Raw genomic sequence first — 18,123 nt, 5'->3', positions numbered from 1 at the left:
TTGATGGTATTTTATTATTAGCAGTAATATCTACCAGTAAATATATCCATATATGGCAGCCTACAGCTTTGACCATCTTTAAACATGTCAGTCTCTTGTCTTAAAAATAGACAAGAGACTGCATAACTGAGATCATGAGATAAAATCTGTTATAAGACACTAAACTGATCTTTATTTGGAGCTTATGAAACCACTTCCTCTTAGCTGCTGATGAACAACACAGTACAGAAGACAGCGGATGCTATCATCGAGTAAAACAATGTTTGTAATAAACAAAAATGTCAGAAATATTTCTTCCATAACTACTGAAAAACATGTCAGTCCCTAAATTTAGTTTACATACTTTTCCCGGAGGGGGGCAGCATTGTGAAAAATTGCTGTGTCAACACTGGATTGTCAGATGAAACCTACAGGAAGTTGATGCTGTCAACCTCTCTACCTCAAACCTGCAGAAAGGTGGGGGGAGCTGTTGGTAATGTCTGTATGAATGTAATCCTTTCTCTAACCAGTTGTGTCTCAGTGAGATTAAAAATGTCTTTTTCAAGAGAGATCTGGCCAAGACTTAGATCTACAACTATGGTGCCATCAGAAAACTTACTCTGGCTTCTTTACCTGCAGCTGCTCCTGAACAACCATGAGGCAACATAGTGAGCAGTAGAGGACTCTACTTTGCAATAATCTTTTACTTAAAGAGGTGTCAGCACCATTGTAGTTGGGTGTCTGTGGCTATTAGGAAGTGGCCTGTAAATGAAATTATTCCAAAGTGTTTTAGCATTATAATTTTTCATTCAGCCATTCAGATGCACATTCATAATGATTGTGGTAAGATACATCGTAGACACAGCTTCTACGAGACAGTCTGATAGAAGTGACGCTGCCAAATATCTGTGCCATCAGGCCCTCTGATCACCACCAGCAGTCAAATGAGTGAAATGTGTTGCCCAAGGACACAATGACTGAGACAGACTGAGAGGGGCTTCTACCACAGGACGAACTACTGTATATAGGGTATACATTTGCAATGGTTTTCCTTTCTTCAAAGGAACACAAGAAATAAAATAAAAAAAACTAGTGAAGATGATCAAACTCATATGTCTCTGCAAATATGGATTTATTTATGTTTTCTTTAAATAAGCAGTGAAAAGAAATGGTAGGCATAAACGCAATAATGTGTGCAATTTAAATGCATAAAAAAATACTGTTTTCAAAGTTTTCCATGTTCTTAATCATAAAAAATAATGCAAAACAACCTTTTAGTAAATGATTTATGATGATAAAATAATGAAAAAATTTACAAACACATGCATTATCACAACTTATTAAATTTATAGTTTATAAAGCCCAAGTCTCACTCATTGGTTGAGCAGCTTTTTTTCATAAAAGTGCTCACAAACCAACTTCCCAAATCTTAATGAAGCAAATAAGGAAGAAATATGAAATAGAAAAGAAGAAGGCAGTTTAGACGCCTGTGAAGAAAGCCACTGAAGACGAGTGGAAGGGTGGACAAAAAAAGAGGTGAATAAAACTTTGATTAACACAATTCTTTAGCTCTCATCATACTGATCAACAAAAGAATTTAATGTTTGTGTGTGTTTGTGGGTGTGGGAGAGTTAAAGAGAAAAATCAGTGCTTTTTTACTGAACAAGGTTACAAATCTATTCAGCCTTGTTATTCCACAGATGATTTCAAATTTTAATTATTCACAGTCACATTTGTTTGTTTTTACTGAAAAGATGTAAAGTCATAATTAGGTAGCAAAACTTTATCTAAAACATTCATAAAGTGCAGCTATATATACTGAAATAAAATCCAGTACAGAAATGTTACATTGCATGTGTGATGTTATGTCTGCACTTTTCTCCAGTTTCAGTATTTTTCTGAAACTCCTGGTTAAAAGTTTCTTCCCTGTTTGGAATGGACTGAATGTTTCAAGCTTCATATCAGGATGTTTGTTTTCATCTGGTTAATCGTGTCTCTCCCTACTAACAACGGTAATGTATGAATCGTCTAGTTTATGATCATGAATCAATACTAAAATTAAATACACTATATGTAGATGTATCCACAATTTTTATAGCAAAACCCTAAAGTTTATGTATCCGTTTCACAAATTTGCAAATACAGTTTTTCTGTTACGTGGAGAAACTTAAGGAAAGATTAATGGTTAGTGTTTAAATATCTTATAAATAATATCTGGTTTGTAAAGACATTGACTTACAAGAAACTTTTGTCAGGAAGAAACTGTTATTACTTTGGCATTGTTTAATTTTATTGAAATAATTTTTGAACAAATCCTGAGTTTTCTTGTCTTTCTTATTAACAGATGCATTACAAAGGAAAAAGCCATGTCAACAGGAAGGTTATTGTGTTACTTTCAATGAGGATGAAATAAGAGCAGAAGCTGGACTCTGTGCTGTGATACCATGCTCTTTCACATTTGCCTTGGCACCAGAACATATTATTTGGTATAAATGTGAACCATCGGAGGCCAAATGTGACAAGTCTGAGATTATATTTCACTCTCACAAGAATGAAGAAAACATTCAGCCTGGGTTCAAAGGTCGTGTGTCACTGATGGAACCGAATGTGATTCAGAAAAACTGTAGCATCATGATCAATGATCTCAAAAAATCTGATTCTGGATCGTATCAGCTCAGAGTTGAGGGATCAAATGATGGATTTACATATCTTGATAAAACAAAACTCTTAGTAACAGGTAGGAAAAAAACTTCAGTATAATGTCACATCATATTCTAAACATTAGGATTTTATCGTTTTATTTTCCCAAGTGTAAGGCAACATCTAGTGTTTTCAATCTGTCTCATCAAATTTAAGATGATAAACATTTTTGTGAGTTTTCATTCAATGAACTGTTTCCATCAGATCTGAACCAGAAGCCCTCCATGATGATTCCTCCACTGACTGACCGACAGCAGGCCACTCTGACCTGCACTGCTCCTGGTCTCTGCTCTGGGTCTCCTCCAAAAATCACCTGGATGTGGAGAGGAAAAGGAGAGAAAGACTCTTACATCATAGGAAACATTACTGCTTTAAAAACTGAGAATCTGACTGCTTTCACAAAGAGACACGTCTCAACTCTGACCTTTAACTCTTCAGCTGATCACCACAACACCAATATAACCTGTGACGTCAGCTTCACTGGCAGCATAACTGCAGAAGAGACTGTGACTCTGAAAGTGAATTGTGAGTACCTCATTGTCTCACAAATCCTGCTGATAATGTTTTAATTGAAACTTAAGAACATTTGCTTATAAAATACCCCTCTTTTAAAATTAGTTTTATTTTCTTGTAATACTTTATTTTTATTTCATTGATGTGAAGTACATTTTAATAACAGAGAATGCTGTGGTGAAGTTGGGAGACTTTGAATGTGACCTTGAGTATTGACTTTTTCCCTCCAGCATAATGAAATAGTTCCAATTTAAACAAAGACGACTTAATAGAAGAAAAATTGTGCAGTTCTCCCTTTTAACATGCTAAAGTGACAGCAAATAATTCTAGACTTTACATTTGTACAGCACAATATCTGAATAACACTCTGGGAAAAACAATCAACATAACAATGGTATGTTGGCTGAGATTTTTCAAAACTCAAACATGAAAACATATATTTATTTAGATAAATAGCTCCATAACAAATTCCAATCTAAAATGCTATCTTGATTTATGAATTGGTATATAAATTGGCCAGTAACATAAGAATATGTTCTTTGTGTGTCTGCTTTACTGAAAATTTAAATATTTTGTTTATATTTGCTCTGCAGATGCAAAAACCCTCAGATCTCTGGTAGATCAAAAGTTAAACAAGGAAGTGATCTGAATCTGACCTGCAGTGAGGACAGTTTCCCTCTATCAGTTATCACATGGAGTAAATCTAGAAAACAAGCTGAACAGCAGAGTCACAATGTATCTAAAAAGTGTGGCAGCAGAAAAATCTGTCAGCAACAAAAAAGAAGTTGCTTGTTTTCTTTCACTAATGTGACAACAGAAGATGCTGGTCATTATATCTGCACAGCAAAACATCTGAACAACTCAGAGAGAAAATATTACTGTAACAGTGACGTGTGTTGATTAATTTTTAAAGAAATATTTCTTAAACAATTACATACAAATATCTAAGCTTGAACTTGATATATAGTTCATTACCAAAGTGTTTAAACCTTGTGTTTAAAATGTGCTCCACAGATGCAAGAAAACCTCAGATTTCTGGCAGAACAACAGTGGTTCTGCATCTCCAGTGATGCTAGTGCCATATCAGTTGGTTTTTGTGAAGAGTAACTAAGTTAAAAAGTGAAGCTCTCAGTTTACCAGTCAATCTGCATTCCTAACCTCAACTATTGTCATGAGCTTTGAATAGTGACCTAAAGAATGAGACCAGACACAGACGGCCAAAATTAGTGTCTGGGTTTAGTGGATGAGTAGCTCGGTCATTCGGGAGGAACTCAGAGTAGAGCCAGTCAAGTGGCTTGGATACCTGGTTAGGATGCCTCCCTGACGTCTCCCTGGTGAGGTGTTCCACTCATATCCCAAAGGGTGGAGACCCAGAGGAAGACCCAGGTTATGCTGGTGGGTCGATGTTTATTGGCTGGCCTGGGAATGCCTTTGAAAATCTGGCCCAAGTGACTGGGGAGAGAGAGACTTTGAATGTCTCCCTCTCCTAGACTTCTTAGTTAGGCTGCTGCCCTCGTCACCCAACCCTGGATAAGAAAAAGATAATGGATGGATATTTAAATTTCAACCTCATATGTTTCATTAGTTTATTAAAAAGTGTTAAAACATTTTTGCTTAATCTGTACTCCATAGATGTTAGAAAACCTCAAATCTCTGGCAGAACAACGGTCATGGAAGGAGAAGATCTGAATCTGACCTGCAGTGTTGACAGTGTTCCTCCATCAGTTATCAAATGGACTAAACCTGGAACAGAAACCAAATGGCAGGACAATATTTTAAGCAAAGCAGAAAGCAGAAAAGTCTACCTGCAGGAAAAGAGTGGGCAGGTCTCTTTTTCCTTCATGAATGTAACAACAGAAGAAGCTGGACGTTACATTTGTACAGCAACATATCAGAATGAAAGCATGACAGAAGAAGTCCAAGTTAAAGTGACTTGTAAGTACATTTTCATAGTTAATTTGTAGAAGGTATTTAAAATTATTTGGGCTTCTAAGTCAGGATTATTTAGTGTAAGGTTTTATAATTTCTTCAGAATACTTAGTACTTGTTTATGTTATCAAATATATGTTTTTAAATGCCTTATTTTAAATATCTGACAATTCACCTTAGATAGATACACACCTAAGATATTTGGTAGAACAAAGGTTACAGAGGGAGGCTGTGATCTTGAGCTGGATTAGGGTAGAGTGCCTTCTTCACATCAGGGATGAGGTCCTACCTCAAGTGGAAGCATTAAGCATTAAGCGTCTCAAAGTCTTATTCTTATGGATGGTACTATTGAAGGGAAAATGGAGCAGGACATTGATAGGCAGATTGGTGCTGCATCTCCAGTGATGCTAGTGCCTTATGAGTCAGTTTTTGTGAAGAGAAACCTAAGTTAAAAAGTGAAGCTCTCAGTTTACCAGTCGATCTGCATTCTTAACCTCAACTATTGTCATGAGCTTTGAATTGTGACCTAAAGAATGAGACCAGACACAGACGGCCATAATTAGTGTCTGGGTTTCCTGGATGAGTAGCTCGGTCATTCGGGAGGAACTCAGAGTAGAGCCAGTCAAGTGGCTTGGATACCTGGTTAGGATACCTCCCTGACGTCTCCCTGGTGAGGTGTTCCACTCATATCCCAAAGGGTGGAGACCCAGAGGAAGACCCAGGTTATGCTGGAGGGTCGATGTTTATTGGCTGGCCTGGGAATGCCTTTGAAAATCTGGCCCAAGTGACTGGGGAGAGAGAGACTTTGAATGTTTCCCTCTCCTAGACTTCTTAATTTGGCTGCTGCCCTCGTCACCCAACCCTGGATAAGAAAAAGATAATGGATGGATATTTAAGTTTCAACCTCATATGTTTCATTAGTTTATTAAAAAGTGTTAAAACATTTTTGCTTAATCTGTAATCCATAGATGTTAGAAAACCTCAAATCTCTGGCAGAACAACGGTCATGGAAGGAGAAGATCTGAATCTGACCTGCAGTGTTGACAATGTTCCTCCATCAGTTATCAAATGGACTAAACCTGGAACAGAAACCAAATGGCAGGACAATATTTTAAACAAAGCAGAAAGCAGAAAAGTCTACCTGCAGGAAAAGAGTGGACATGTCTCTTTTTCCTTCGTGAATGTAACAACAGAAGAAGCTGGACGTTACATTTGTACAGCAACATATCAGAATGAAAGCATGACAGAAGAAATCCAAGTTAAAGTGACTTGTAAGTACATTTTCATAGTTAATTTGTAGAAGGTATATAATTATTTGGGCTTCTAAGTCAGGATTATTTAGTGTAAGGTTTTATAATTTCTTCAGAATACTTAGTACTTGTGTATGTTATCAAATATATGTTTTAAAATGCCTTATTTTAAATATCTGACAATACACCTTAGATAGATGTACACCTAAGATATTTGGTAGAACAAAGGTTACAGAGGGAGGCTGTGATCTTGAACTGGATTAGGGTAGAGTGCCTTCTTCACATCAGGGATGAGGTCCTACCTCAAGTGGAAGCATTAAGCATTAAGCGTCTCAAAGTCTTATTCTTATGGATGTTACTATTGAAGGGAAAATGGAGCAGGACATTGATAGGCAGATTGGTGCTGCATCTCCAATGATGCTAGTGCCTTATCAGTCAGTTATTGTGAAGAGAAACCTAAGTTAAAAAGTGAAGCTCTCAGTTTACCAGTCGATCTGCATTCTTAACCTCAACTATTGTCATGAGCTTTGAATAGTGACCTAAAGAATGAGACTAGACACAGACGGCCATAATTAGTGTCTGGGTTTCCTGTATGAGTAGCTCGGTCATTCGGGAGGAACTCAGAGTAGAGCCAGTCAAGTGGCCTGGATACCTGGTTAGGATACCTCCCTGACGTCTCCCTGGTGAGGTGTTCCACTCATATCCCAAAGGGTGGAGACCCAGAGGAAGACCCAGGTTATGATGGAGGGTCGATGTTTATTGGCTGGCCTGGGAATGCCTTTGAAAATCTGGCCCAAGTGACTGGGGAGAAAGAGACTTTGAATGTTTCCCTCTCCTAGACTTCTTAGTTAGGCTGCTGCCCTCGTCACCCAACCCTGGATAAGCAAAAGATAATGGATGGATATTTAAATTTCAACCTCATATGTTTCATTAGTTTATTAAAAAGTGTTAAAACATTTTTGCTTAATCTGTAATCCATAGATGTTAGAAAACCTCAAATCTCTGGCAGAACAACAGTCATGGAAGGAGAAGATCTGAATCTGACCTGCAGTGTTGACAGTGTTCCTCCATCAGTTATCAAATGGACTAAACCTGGAACAGAAACCAAATGGCAGGACAATATTTTAAACAAAGCAGAAAGCAGAAAAGTCTACCTGCAGGAAAAGAGTGGACATGTCTCTTTTTCCTTCGTGAATGTAACAACAGAAGAAGCTGGACGTTACATTTGTACAGCAACATATCAGAATGAAAGCATGACAGAAGAAATCCAAGTTAAAGTGACTTGTAAGTACATTTTCATAGTTAATTTGTAGAAGGTATATAATTATTTGGGCTTCTAAGTCAGGATTATTTAGTGTAAGGTTTTATAATTTCTTCAGAATACTTAGTACTTGTGTATGTTATCAAATATATGTTTTAAAATGCCTTATTTTAAATATCTGACAATACACCTTAGATAGATGTACACCTAAGATATTTGGTAGAACAAAGGTTACAGAGGGAGGCTGTGATCTTGAGCTGGATTAGGGTAGAGCACCTTCTTCACATCAGGGATGAGGTCCTACCTCAAGTGGAAGCATTAAGCATTAAGCGTCTCAAAGTCTTATTCTTATGGATGTTACTATTGAAGGGAAAATGGAGCAGGACATTGATAGGCAGATTGGTGCTGCATCTCCAATGATGCTAGTGCCTTATCAGTCAGTTATTGTGAAGAGAAACCTAAGTTAAAAAGTGAAGCTCTCAGTTTACCAGTCGATCTGCATTCTTAACCTCAGCTATTGTCATGAGCTTTGAATAGTGACCTAAAGAATGAGACCAGACATAGACGGCCATAATTAGTGTCTGGGTTTCCTGGATGAGTAGCTCGGTCATTCGGGAGGAACTCAGAGTAGAGCCAGTCAAGTGGCCTGGATACCTGGTTAGGATACCTCCCTGACGTCTCCCTGGTGAGGTGTTCCACTCATATCCCAAAGGGTGGAGACCCAGAGGAAAACCCAGGTTATGCTGGAGGGTCGATGTTTATTGGCTGGCCTGGGAATGCCTTTGAAAATCTGGCCCAAGTGACTGGGGAGAGAGAGACTTTGAATGTCTTCCTCTCCTAGACTTCTTAGTTTGGCTGCTGCCCTCGTCACCCAACCCTGGATAAGCAAAAGATAATGGATGAATATTTAAGTTTCAACCTCATATGTTTCATTAGTCTATTAAAAAGTGTTAAAACATTTTTGCTTAATCTGTACTCCATAGATGTTAGAAAACCTCAAATCTCTGGCAGAACAACAGTTAGGGAGGGAGAAGATCTGAATCTGACCTGCAGTGTTGACAGTGTTCCTCCATCAGCCATTACGTGGAATAAATATGGAACAGAAATCAATTGCCAGGAGAATATCTTAAGTAAAGCAAATAACAGCACAGTATTCTACGGACAGGAAAAAAGTGGAAATATCTTGAATGTGTCATGATCTGTGTTTTTTGTGTTTATTCTGAGTTCTTCTGAGTCTCCGTGTTGTCCTGTCTCCCCTTGATTAGTTCCCAGGTGTGTCTCGTTCCGATTACCTCATGTGTATTTAGTGTCACCTGTGTCTCTGTGTCTTGTTGGATCCTCGTCACACTTAATCGTCCTGTTACCTGTGTTCTGGTTTTGTCATTAAATTTCTTCATTTTACACTTTACCGGTTCATCTGCGTTTCTGCCTCACCTCACCACTGCACAACATGACAGAATGCAAAATCAAAAGAAGCTGGATGTTACATTTGTACAGCAACATATCAGAATGATAGCACGACAGAAGAAATTTATGTTAAAGTGAATTGTAAATAAGTCAAATTCATATGCTTCCTTAATTCATGAGACATGTTTAATTCAAACTATGCTCCTCAGAAACCCTAATTAACCAGTATTTCTGTATTTTACAGTTAATCATGTGAAACATTGTGAGTGTGGCAGTGGAGCTCTTCCCTGGGTTGTTGCTGGTGTTTCACTCAGTGTTCATCTTTTCTCTATGATCTACTTGTACCACATTTGGTAAGTTACATTTTGTTGATTTTCTCATTTCCATGCCCAAATACTGTATGTAGGTTGTACATTTGCAACAACTATGTTTTCCTTTTCTTCATAGGAACACAAGAAAAAAGGCTGAACCCACTGAAGATAATCGCATTTACATGTGTATGCAAAAAGCCAATGAATCAGCAGAGTATGATGTTATTGTTCAACGACCACACTGACGTGTTGTCAGGGATTACTATCAATTGGATGCTACATGCTGAAACTAGATTCATATCACTACTGTTTTAGACACAACAGAAAACAACATGTGGTCTATGTTTCCTGGAGTAGAGAAATCTGTCCCACTAAAATTGTTAAAAATACAGACATAGTAACTGTCTTAGCATAAGAATAAAATATATCATGAAAACAACTGGAAAGAAAAAATGAGGATCTCCCAATTTATTTGTAATTAGTTTTGTTTTCCCTTCTAGATTTTGCTACTGAAGTTATATTGTTTATTTTTAGTTTTTGTAGAGTATATTTAAATTGTTGAATATTTGTAAACTCTGTAATTATCTATTGTCGTGTACTTCTCCGAGCATCTGTTAGATTTCATAACTCTCTTTATATTCTAAAAGTCTTCATATCTCTGCTGTTATAATTCGTTATTTTTTTGTAAATCGTATGCTTTTTTTTTTTGATTAAGAAACGTACATTCACATTTTTTATTTTCCTACACTGTTGGACATTTCTTTGAGTCTGATTATACTGTTTTTGAAAATTGTACAGTATAACTTTGTGCTTTAAGTTTGTTCTTTTTGCACAGTTTGTTCTTGTTTTCTTTTTGAATATTTTTTTTATTCTTTGTCTGAACCTAGATGCTTTAACTTGCTTGTTACTTTGCTGCTGCTACCAAACCAAGAGACATTAAAGATTATTTTTATTCTACTCTAATATTCGTATTCGGTAATGCTCTTTTGTACACCAAGGATGCATCAGTCACTGAATGAACTCTATAGTTCTTCAACAGTTTCCTGCCTTGAGACGTTATTCATCATTGATGGTATTTTATTATTAGCAGTAATATCTACCAGTAAATATATCCATATATGGCAGCCTACAGCTTTGACCATCTTTAAACATGTCAGTCTCTTGTCTTAAAAATAGACAAGAGACTGCATAACTGAGATCATGAGATAAAATCTGTTATAAGACACTAAACTGATCTTTATTTGGAGCTTATGAAACCACTTCCTCTTAGCTGCTGATGAACAACACAGTACAGAAGACAGCGGATGCTATCATCGAGTAAAACAATGTTTGTAATAAACAAAAATGTCAGAAATATTTCTTCCATAACTACTGAAAAACATGTCAGTCCCTAAATTTAGTTTACATACTTTTCCTGATGGGGGCAGCATTGTGAAAAATTGCTTTGTCAACACTGGATTGTCAGATGAAACCTACAGGAAGTTGATGCTGTCAACCTCTCTACCTCAAACCTGCAGAAAGGTGGGGGGAGCTGTTGGTAATGTCTGTATGAATGTAATCCTTTCTCTACCCAGTTGTGTCTCAGTGAGATTAAAAATGTCTTTTTCAAGAGAGATCTGGCCAAGACTAAGATCTACAACTATGGTGCCATCAGAAAACTTACTCTGGCTTCTTTACCTGCAGCTGCTCCTGAACAACCATGAGGCAACATAGTGAGCAGTAGAGGACTCTACTTTGCAATAATCCTTTACTTAAAGTGGTGTCAGCACCGTTGTAGTTGGGTGTCTGTGGCTATTAGGAAGTGGCCTGTAAATGAAATTATTCCAAAGTGTTTTAGCATTATAATTTTTCATTCAGCCATTCAGATGCACATTCATAATGATTGTGGTAAGATACATCGTAGACACAGCTTCTACGAGACAGTCTGATAGAAGTGACGCTGCCAAATATCTGTGCCATCAGGCCCTCTGATCACCACCAGCAGTCAAATGAGTGAAATGTGTTGCCCAAGGACACAATGACTGAGACAGACTGAGAGGGGCTTCTACCACAGGACGAACTACTGTATATAGGGTATACATTTGCAATGGTTTTCCTTTCTTCAAAGGAACACAAGAAATAAAATAAAAAAACTAGTGAAGATGATCAAACTCATATGTCTCTGCAAATATGGATTTATTTATGTTTTCTTTAAATAAGCAGTGAAATGAAATGGTAGGCATAAACGCAATAATGTGTGCAATTTAAATGCATAAAAAAATACTGTTTTCAAAGTTTTCCATGTTCTTAATCATAAAAATAATGCAAAACAACCTTTTAGTAAATGATTTATGATGATAAAATAATGAAAAAATTTACAAACACATGCATTATCACAACTTATTAAATTTATAGTTTATAAAGCCCAAGTCTCACTCATTGGTTGAGCAGCTTTTTTTCATAAAAGTGCTCACAAACCAACTTCCCAATTCTTAATGAAGCAAATAAGGAAGAAATATGAAATAGAAAAGAAGAAGGCAGTTTAGACGCCTGTGAAGAAAGCCACTGAAGACGAGTGGAAGGGTGGACAAAAAAAGAGGTAAATAAAACTTTGATTAACACAATTCTTTAGCTCTCATCATACTGATCAACAAAAGAATTTAATGTTTGTGTGTGTTTGTGGGTGTGGGAGAGTTAAAGAGAAAAATCAGTGCTTTTTTACTGAACAAGGTTACAAATCTATTCAGCCTTGTTATTCCACAGATGATTTCAAATTTTAATTATTCACAGTCACATTTGTTTGTTTTTACTGAAAAGATGTAAAGTCATAATTAGGTAGCAAAACTTTATCTAAAACATTCATAAAGTGCAGCTATATATACTGAAATAAAATCCAGTACAGAAATGTTGCATTGCATGTGTGATGTTATGTCTGCACTTTTCTCCAGTTTCAGTATTTTTCTGAAACTCCTGGTTAAAAGTTTCTTCCCTGTTTGGAATGGACTGAATGTTTCAAGCTTCATATCAGGATGTTTGTTTTCATCTGGTTAATCGTGTCTCTCCCTACTAACAACGGTAATGTATGAATCGTCTAGTTTATGATCATGAATCAATACTAAAATTAAATACACTATATGTAGATGTATCCACAATTTTTATAGCAAAACCCTAAAGTTTATGTATCCGTTTCACAAATTTGCAAATACAGTTTTTCTGTTACGTGGAGAAACTTAAGGAAAGATTAATGGTTAGTGTTTAAATATCTTATAAATAATATCTGGTTTGTAAAGACATTGACTTACAAGAAACTTTTGTCAGGAAGAAACTGTCATTACTTTGGCATTGTTTAATTTTATTGAAATAATTTTTGAACAAATCCTGAGTTTTCTTGTCTTTCTTATTAACAGATGCATTACAATGGAAAACGTTCTGTCAACAGGAAGGTTATTGTGTTACTTTCAATGAGGATGAAATAAGAGCAGAAGCTGGACTCTGTGCTGTGATACCATGCTCTTTCACATTTGCCTTGGCACCAGAACATATTATTTGGTATAAATGTGAACCATCGGAGGCCAAATGTGACAAGTCTGAGATTATATTTCACTCTCACAAGAATGAAGAAAACATTCAGCCTGGGTTCAAAGGTCGTGTGTCACTGATGGAACCGAATGTGATTCAGAAAAACTGTAGCATCATGATCAATGATCTCAAAAAATCTGATTCTGGATCGTATCAGCTCAGAGTTGAGGGATCAAATGATGGATTTACATATCTTGATAAAACAAAACTCTTAGTAACAGGTAGGAAAAAAACTTCAGTATAATGTCACATCATATTCTAAACATTAGGATTTTATCGTTTTATTTTCCCAAGTGTAAGGCAACATCTAGTTTTTTCAATCTGTCTCATCAAATTTAAGATGATAAACATTTTTGTGAGATTTCATTCAATGAACTGTTTCCATCAGATCTGAACCAGAAGCCCTCCATGATGATTCCTCCACTGACTGACCGACAGCAGGCCACTCTGACCTGCACTGCTCCTGGTCTCTGCTCTGGGTCTCCTCCAAAAATCACCTGGATGTGGAGAGGAAAAGGAGAGAAAGACTCTTACATCATAGGAAACATTACTGCTTTAAAAACTGAGACTCTGACTGCTTTCACAAAGAGACACGTCTCAACTCTGACCTTTAACTCTTCAGCTGATCACCACAACACCAATATAACCTGTGACGTCAGCTTCACTGGCAGCATAACTGCAGAAGAGACTGTGACTCTGAATGTGAATTGTGAGTACCTCATTGTCTCACAAATCCTGCTGATAATGTTTTAATTGAAACTTAAGAACATTTGCTTATAAAATACCCCTCTTTTAAAATTAGTTTTATTTTCTTGTAATACTTTATTTTTATTTCATTGATGTGAAGTACATTTTAATAACAGAGAATGCTGTGGTGAAGTTGGGAGACTTTGAATGTGACCTTGAGTATTGACATTTTCCCTTCAGCATTATGAAATAATTCCAATTTAAAAAAAGATGACTTAATAGAAGAAAAATTGTGCAGTTCTCCCTTTTAACGTGCTAAACTTAGTGACAGCAAATAATTCTAGACTTTACATTTGTACAGCACAATATCTGAATAACACTCTGAGAAAAACAATCAACATAACAATGGTATGTTGGCTGAGATTTTTCAAAACTCAAACATGAAAACATATATTTATTTAGATAAATAGCTCCATAACAAATTCCAATCTAAAATGCTATCTTGATTTATGAATTGGTATATAAATTGGCCAGTAACATAAGAACATGTTCTTTGTGTGTCTGCTTTACTGAAAATTTAAATATTTTGTTTATATTTGCTCTGCAGATGCAAAAACCCTCAGATCTCTGGTAGATCAAAAGTTAAACAAGGAAGTGATCTGAATCTGACCTGCAGTGAGGACAGTTTCCCTCTATCAGTTATCACATGGAGTAAATCTAGAAAACAAGCTGAACAGCAGAGTCACAATGTATCTAAAAAGTGTGGCAGCAGAAAAATCTGTCAGCAACAAAAAAGAAGTTGCTTGTTTTCTTTCACTAATGTGACAACAGAAGATGCTGGTCATTATATCTGCACAGCAAAACATCTGAACAACTCAGAGAGAAAATATTACTGTAACAGTGACGTGTGTTGATTAATTTTTAAAGAAATATTTCTTAAACAATTACATACAAATATCTAAGCTTGAACTTGATATATAGTTCATTACCAAAGTGTTTAAACCTTTTGTTTAAAATGTGCTCCACAGATGCAAGAAAACCTCAGATTTCTGGCAGAACAACAGTGGTTCTGCATCTCCAGTGATGCTAGTGCCTTATCAGTTGGTTTTTGTGAAGAGTAACTAAGTTAAAAAGTGAAGCTCTCAGTTTACCAGTCAATCTGCATTCCTAACCTCAACTATTGTCATGAGCTTTGAATAGTGACCTAAAGAATGAGACCAGACACAGACGGCCAAAATTAGTGTCTGGGTTTAGTGGATGAGTAGCTCGGTCATTCGGGAGGAACTCAGAGTAGAACCAGTCAAGTGGCTTGGATACCTGGTTAGGATACCTCCTTGACGTCTCCCTGGTGAGGTGTTCCACTCATATCCCAAAGGGTGGAGACCCAGAGGAAGACCCAGGTTATGCTGGAGGGTCGATGTTTATTGGCTGGCCTGGGAATGCCTTTGAAAATCTGGCCCAAGTGACTGGGGAGAGAGAGACTTTGAATGTTTCCCTCTCCTAGACTTCTTAATTTGGCTGCTGCCCTCATCACCCAACCCTGGATAAGCAAAAGATAATGGATGGATATTTAAGTTTCAACCTCATATGTTTCATTAGTTTATTAAAAAGTGTGAAAACATTTTTGCTTAATCTGTACTCCATAGATGTTAGAAAACCTCAAATCTCTGGCAGAGCAACAGTCATGGAAGGAGAAGATCTGAATCTGACCTGCAGTGTTGACAGTGTTCCTCCATCAGTTATCAAATGGACTAAACCTGGAACAGAAACCAAATGGCAGGACAATGTTTTAAACAAAGCAGAAAGCAGAAAAGTCTACCTGCAAGAAAAGAGTGGACATGTCTCTTTATCCTTCATGAAAGTAACAACAGAAGAAGCTGGACGTTACATTTGTACAGCAACATATCAAAATGAAAGCATGACAGAAGAAGTCCAAGTTAAAGTGACTTGTAAGTACATTTTTATAGTTAATTTGTAGAAGGTATATAATTATTTGGGCTTCTAAGTCAGGATTATTTAGTGTAAGGTTTTGTAATTTCTTCAGAATACTTAGTACTTGTGTATGTTATAAAATATCTGTTTTAAAATGCCTTATTTTAAATATCTGACAATACACCTTAGATAGATACACACCTAAGATATTTGGTAGAACAAAGGTTACAGAGGGAGGCTGTGATCTTGAGTTGCATTAGGGTAGAGCACCTTCTTCACATCAGGGATGAGGTCCTACCTCAAGTGGAAGCATTAAGCATTAAGCGTCTCAAAGTCTTATTCTTATGGATGTTACTATTGAAGGGAAAATGGAGCAGGACATTGATAGGCAGATTGGTGCTGCATCTCCAGTGATGCTAGTGTCTTATGAGTCAGTTATTGTGAAGAGAAACCTAAGTTAAAAAGTGAAGCTCTTAGTTTACCAGTCGATCTGCAATCTTAACCTCAACTATTGTCATGAGCTTTGAATAGTGACCTAAAGAATGAGACCAGACACAGACGGCCAAAATTAGTGTCTGGGTTTCCTGGATGAGTAGCTCGGTCATTCAGGAAGAACTCAGAGTAGAGCCAGTCAAGTGGCTTGGATACCTGGTTAGGATACCTCCCTGACGTCTCCCTGGTGAGGTGTTCCACTCATATCCTAAAGGGCGGAGACCCAGAGGAAGACCCAAGTTATGCTGGAGGGTCGATGTTTATTGGCTGGCCTGGGAATGCTTTTGAAAATCTGGCCCAAGTGACTGGGGAGAAAGAGACTTTGAAGGTCTCCCTCTCCTAGACTTCTTAATTTGGCTGCTGCCCTCATCACCCAACCCTGGATAAGAAAAAGATGATGGATGGATATTTAAGTTTCAACCTCATATGTTTCATTAGTTTATTAAAAAGTGTTAAAATATTTTTGCTTAATCTGTACTCCATAGATGTTAGAAAACCTCAAATCTCTGGCAGAACAACAGTCATGGAAGGAGAAGATCTGAATCTGACCTGCAGTGTTGACAGTGTTCCTCCATCAGTTATCAAATGGACTAAACCTGGAACAGAAAATAAATGGCAGGACAATATTTTAAACAAAGCAGAAAGCAGAAAAGTCTACCTGCAGGAAAAGAGTGGACATGTCTCTTTTTCCTTCATGAATGTAACAACAGAAGAAGCTGGACGTTACATTTGTACAGCAACATATCAGAATGAAAGCATGACAGAAGAAGTCCAAGTTAAAGTGACTTGTAAGTACATTTTCATAGTTAATTTGTAGAAGGTATATAATTATTTGGGCTTCTAAGTCAAGATTATTTAGTGTAAGGTTTTGTAATTTCTTCAGAATACTTAGTACTTGTGTATGTTATTAAATATCTGTTTTAAAATGCCTTATTTTAAATATCTGACAATACAACTTAGATAGATACACACCTAAGATATTTGGTAGAACAAAGGTTACAGAGGGAGGCTGTGATCTTGAGCTGGATTAGGGTAGAGTGCCTTCTTCACATCAGGGATGAGGTCCTACCTCAAGTGGAAGCATTAAACATTAAGCGTCTCAAAGTCTTATTCTTATGGATGTTACTATTGAAGGGAAAATGGAGCAGGACATTGATAGGCAGATTGGTGCTGCATCTCCAATGATGCTAGTGCCTTATGAGTCAGTTTTTGTGAAGCGAGTCCTAAGTTAAAAAGTGAAGCTCTCAGTTTACCAGTCGATCTGACTATTGTCATGAGCTTTGAATAGTGACCTAAAGAATGAGACCAGACACAGACGGCCAAAATTAGTGTCTGGATTTCCTGGATGAGTAGCTCGGTCATTCGGGAAGAACTCAGAGTAGAGCCAGTCAAGTGGCTTGGATACCTGGTTAGGATACCTCCCTGACGTCTCCCTGGTGAGGTGTTCCACTCATATCCCAAAGGGTGGAGACCCAGAGGAAGACCCAGGTTATGCTGGAGGGTCGATGTTTATTGGCTGGCCTAGGAATGCTTTTGAAAATCTGGCCCAAGTGACTGGGGAGAGAGAGAATTTGAATGTTTCCCTCTCCTAGACTTCTTACTTAGGCTGCTGCCCTCATCACCCAACCCTGGATAAGAAAAAGATAATGGATGAATATTTAAGTTTCAACCTCATATGTTTCATTAGTTTATTAAAAAGTGTTAAAACATTTTTGCTTAATCTGTACTCCATAGATGTTAGAAAACCTCAAATCTCTGGAAGAACAACAGTCATGGAAGGAGAAGATCTGAATCTGACCTGCAGTGTTGACAGTGTTCCTCCATCAATTATCAAATGGACTAAACCTGGAACAGAAACCAAATGTCAGGACAATGTTTTAAGCAAAGCAGAAAGCAGAAAAGTCTACCTGCAGGAAAAGAGTGGACATGTCTCTTTTTCCTTCGTGAATGTAACAACAGAAGAAGCTGGACGTTACATTTGTACAGCAACATTTCAGAATGAAAGCATGACAGAAGAAGTCGATGTTAAAGTGACTTGTAAGTACATTTTCATAGATTATTTGTAGAAGATATATAATTATTTGGGCTTCTAAATCAGGATTAT

At 37.0% G+C, this 18,123-nt stretch overlaps 1 protein-coding gene and 3 long non-coding RNA genes across 7 annotated transcripts in view; 1 reads left to right on the top strand and 3 right to left on the bottom strand.

The window, feature by feature from the left end:
* LOC122830734 (hemicentin-1-like) overlaps positions 1–18,123 on the top strand; it is a 33,495-nt gene that overhangs the window by 6,039 nt on the left and 9,333 nt on the right. Inside the window, exons 2-8 of one of the 4 annotated variants that reach the window (XM_044116358.1) lie at positions 1,865–2,716; positions 2,884–3,204; positions 4,825–5,127; positions 6,090–6,392; positions 7,353–7,655; positions 16,505–16,807; positions 17,754–18,056. In XM_044116358.1, the coding sequence (XP_043972293.1) occupies positions 2,575–2,716; positions 2,884–3,204; positions 4,825–5,127; positions 6,090–6,392; positions 7,353–7,655; positions 16,505–16,807; positions 17,754–18,056 (1,978 nt within the window). In that variant the 5' untranslated portion in view covers positions 1,865–2,574. Of the gene's footprint in view, positions 1–1,375; positions 2,717–2,883; positions 3,205–4,824; positions 5,128–6,089; positions 6,393–7,352; positions 7,656–11,942; positions 12,405–12,736; positions 13,130–13,296; positions 13,618–15,241; positions 15,545–16,504; positions 16,808–17,753; positions 18,057–18,123 lie in introns of those variants that run through there. The other 3 variants (XM_044116360.1, XM_044116359.1, XM_044116361.1) reach the window with 3 other exon arrangements.
* Positions 4,559–6,071, bottom strand: LOC122830765. The gene is made up of 3 exons (XR_006370589.1): positions 5,761–6,071; positions 4,889–4,935; positions 4,559–4,718 (listed from the first exon to the last, which is right to left on the bottom strand). It is a non-coding gene; the product is annotated as an uncharacterized LOC122830765 (long non-coding RNA).
* On the bottom strand, positions 6,169–8,485 carry LOC122830767. The gene is made up of 4 exons (XR_006370591.1): positions 8,287–8,485; positions 7,417–7,463; positions 7,024–7,246; positions 6,169–6,200 (listed from the first exon to the last, which is right to left on the bottom strand). It is a non-coding gene; the product is annotated as an uncharacterized LOC122830767 (long non-coding RNA).
* LOC122830766 lies at positions 14,862–17,555 on the bottom strand. Its single transcript, XR_006370590.1, has 5 exons — positions 17,425–17,555; positions 16,569–16,615; positions 16,176–16,398; positions 15,306–15,352; positions 14,862–15,135 (listed from the first exon to the last, which is right to left on the bottom strand). It is a non-coding gene; the product is annotated as an uncharacterized LOC122830766 (long non-coding RNA).

The sequence above is a fragment of the Gambusia affinis genome, linkage group LG05 (genome assembly GCF_019740435.1).
Source record: "Gambusia affinis linkage group LG05, SWU_Gaff_1.0, whole genome shotgun sequence".
NCBI lineage: Eukaryota > Metazoa > Chordata > Actinopteri > Cyprinodontiformes > Poeciliidae > Gambusia > Gambusia affinis.
The sequence above is the reverse complement of the archived record's forward strand: the minus strand, read 5'-3'. Positions and strand labels throughout refer to the sequence as shown.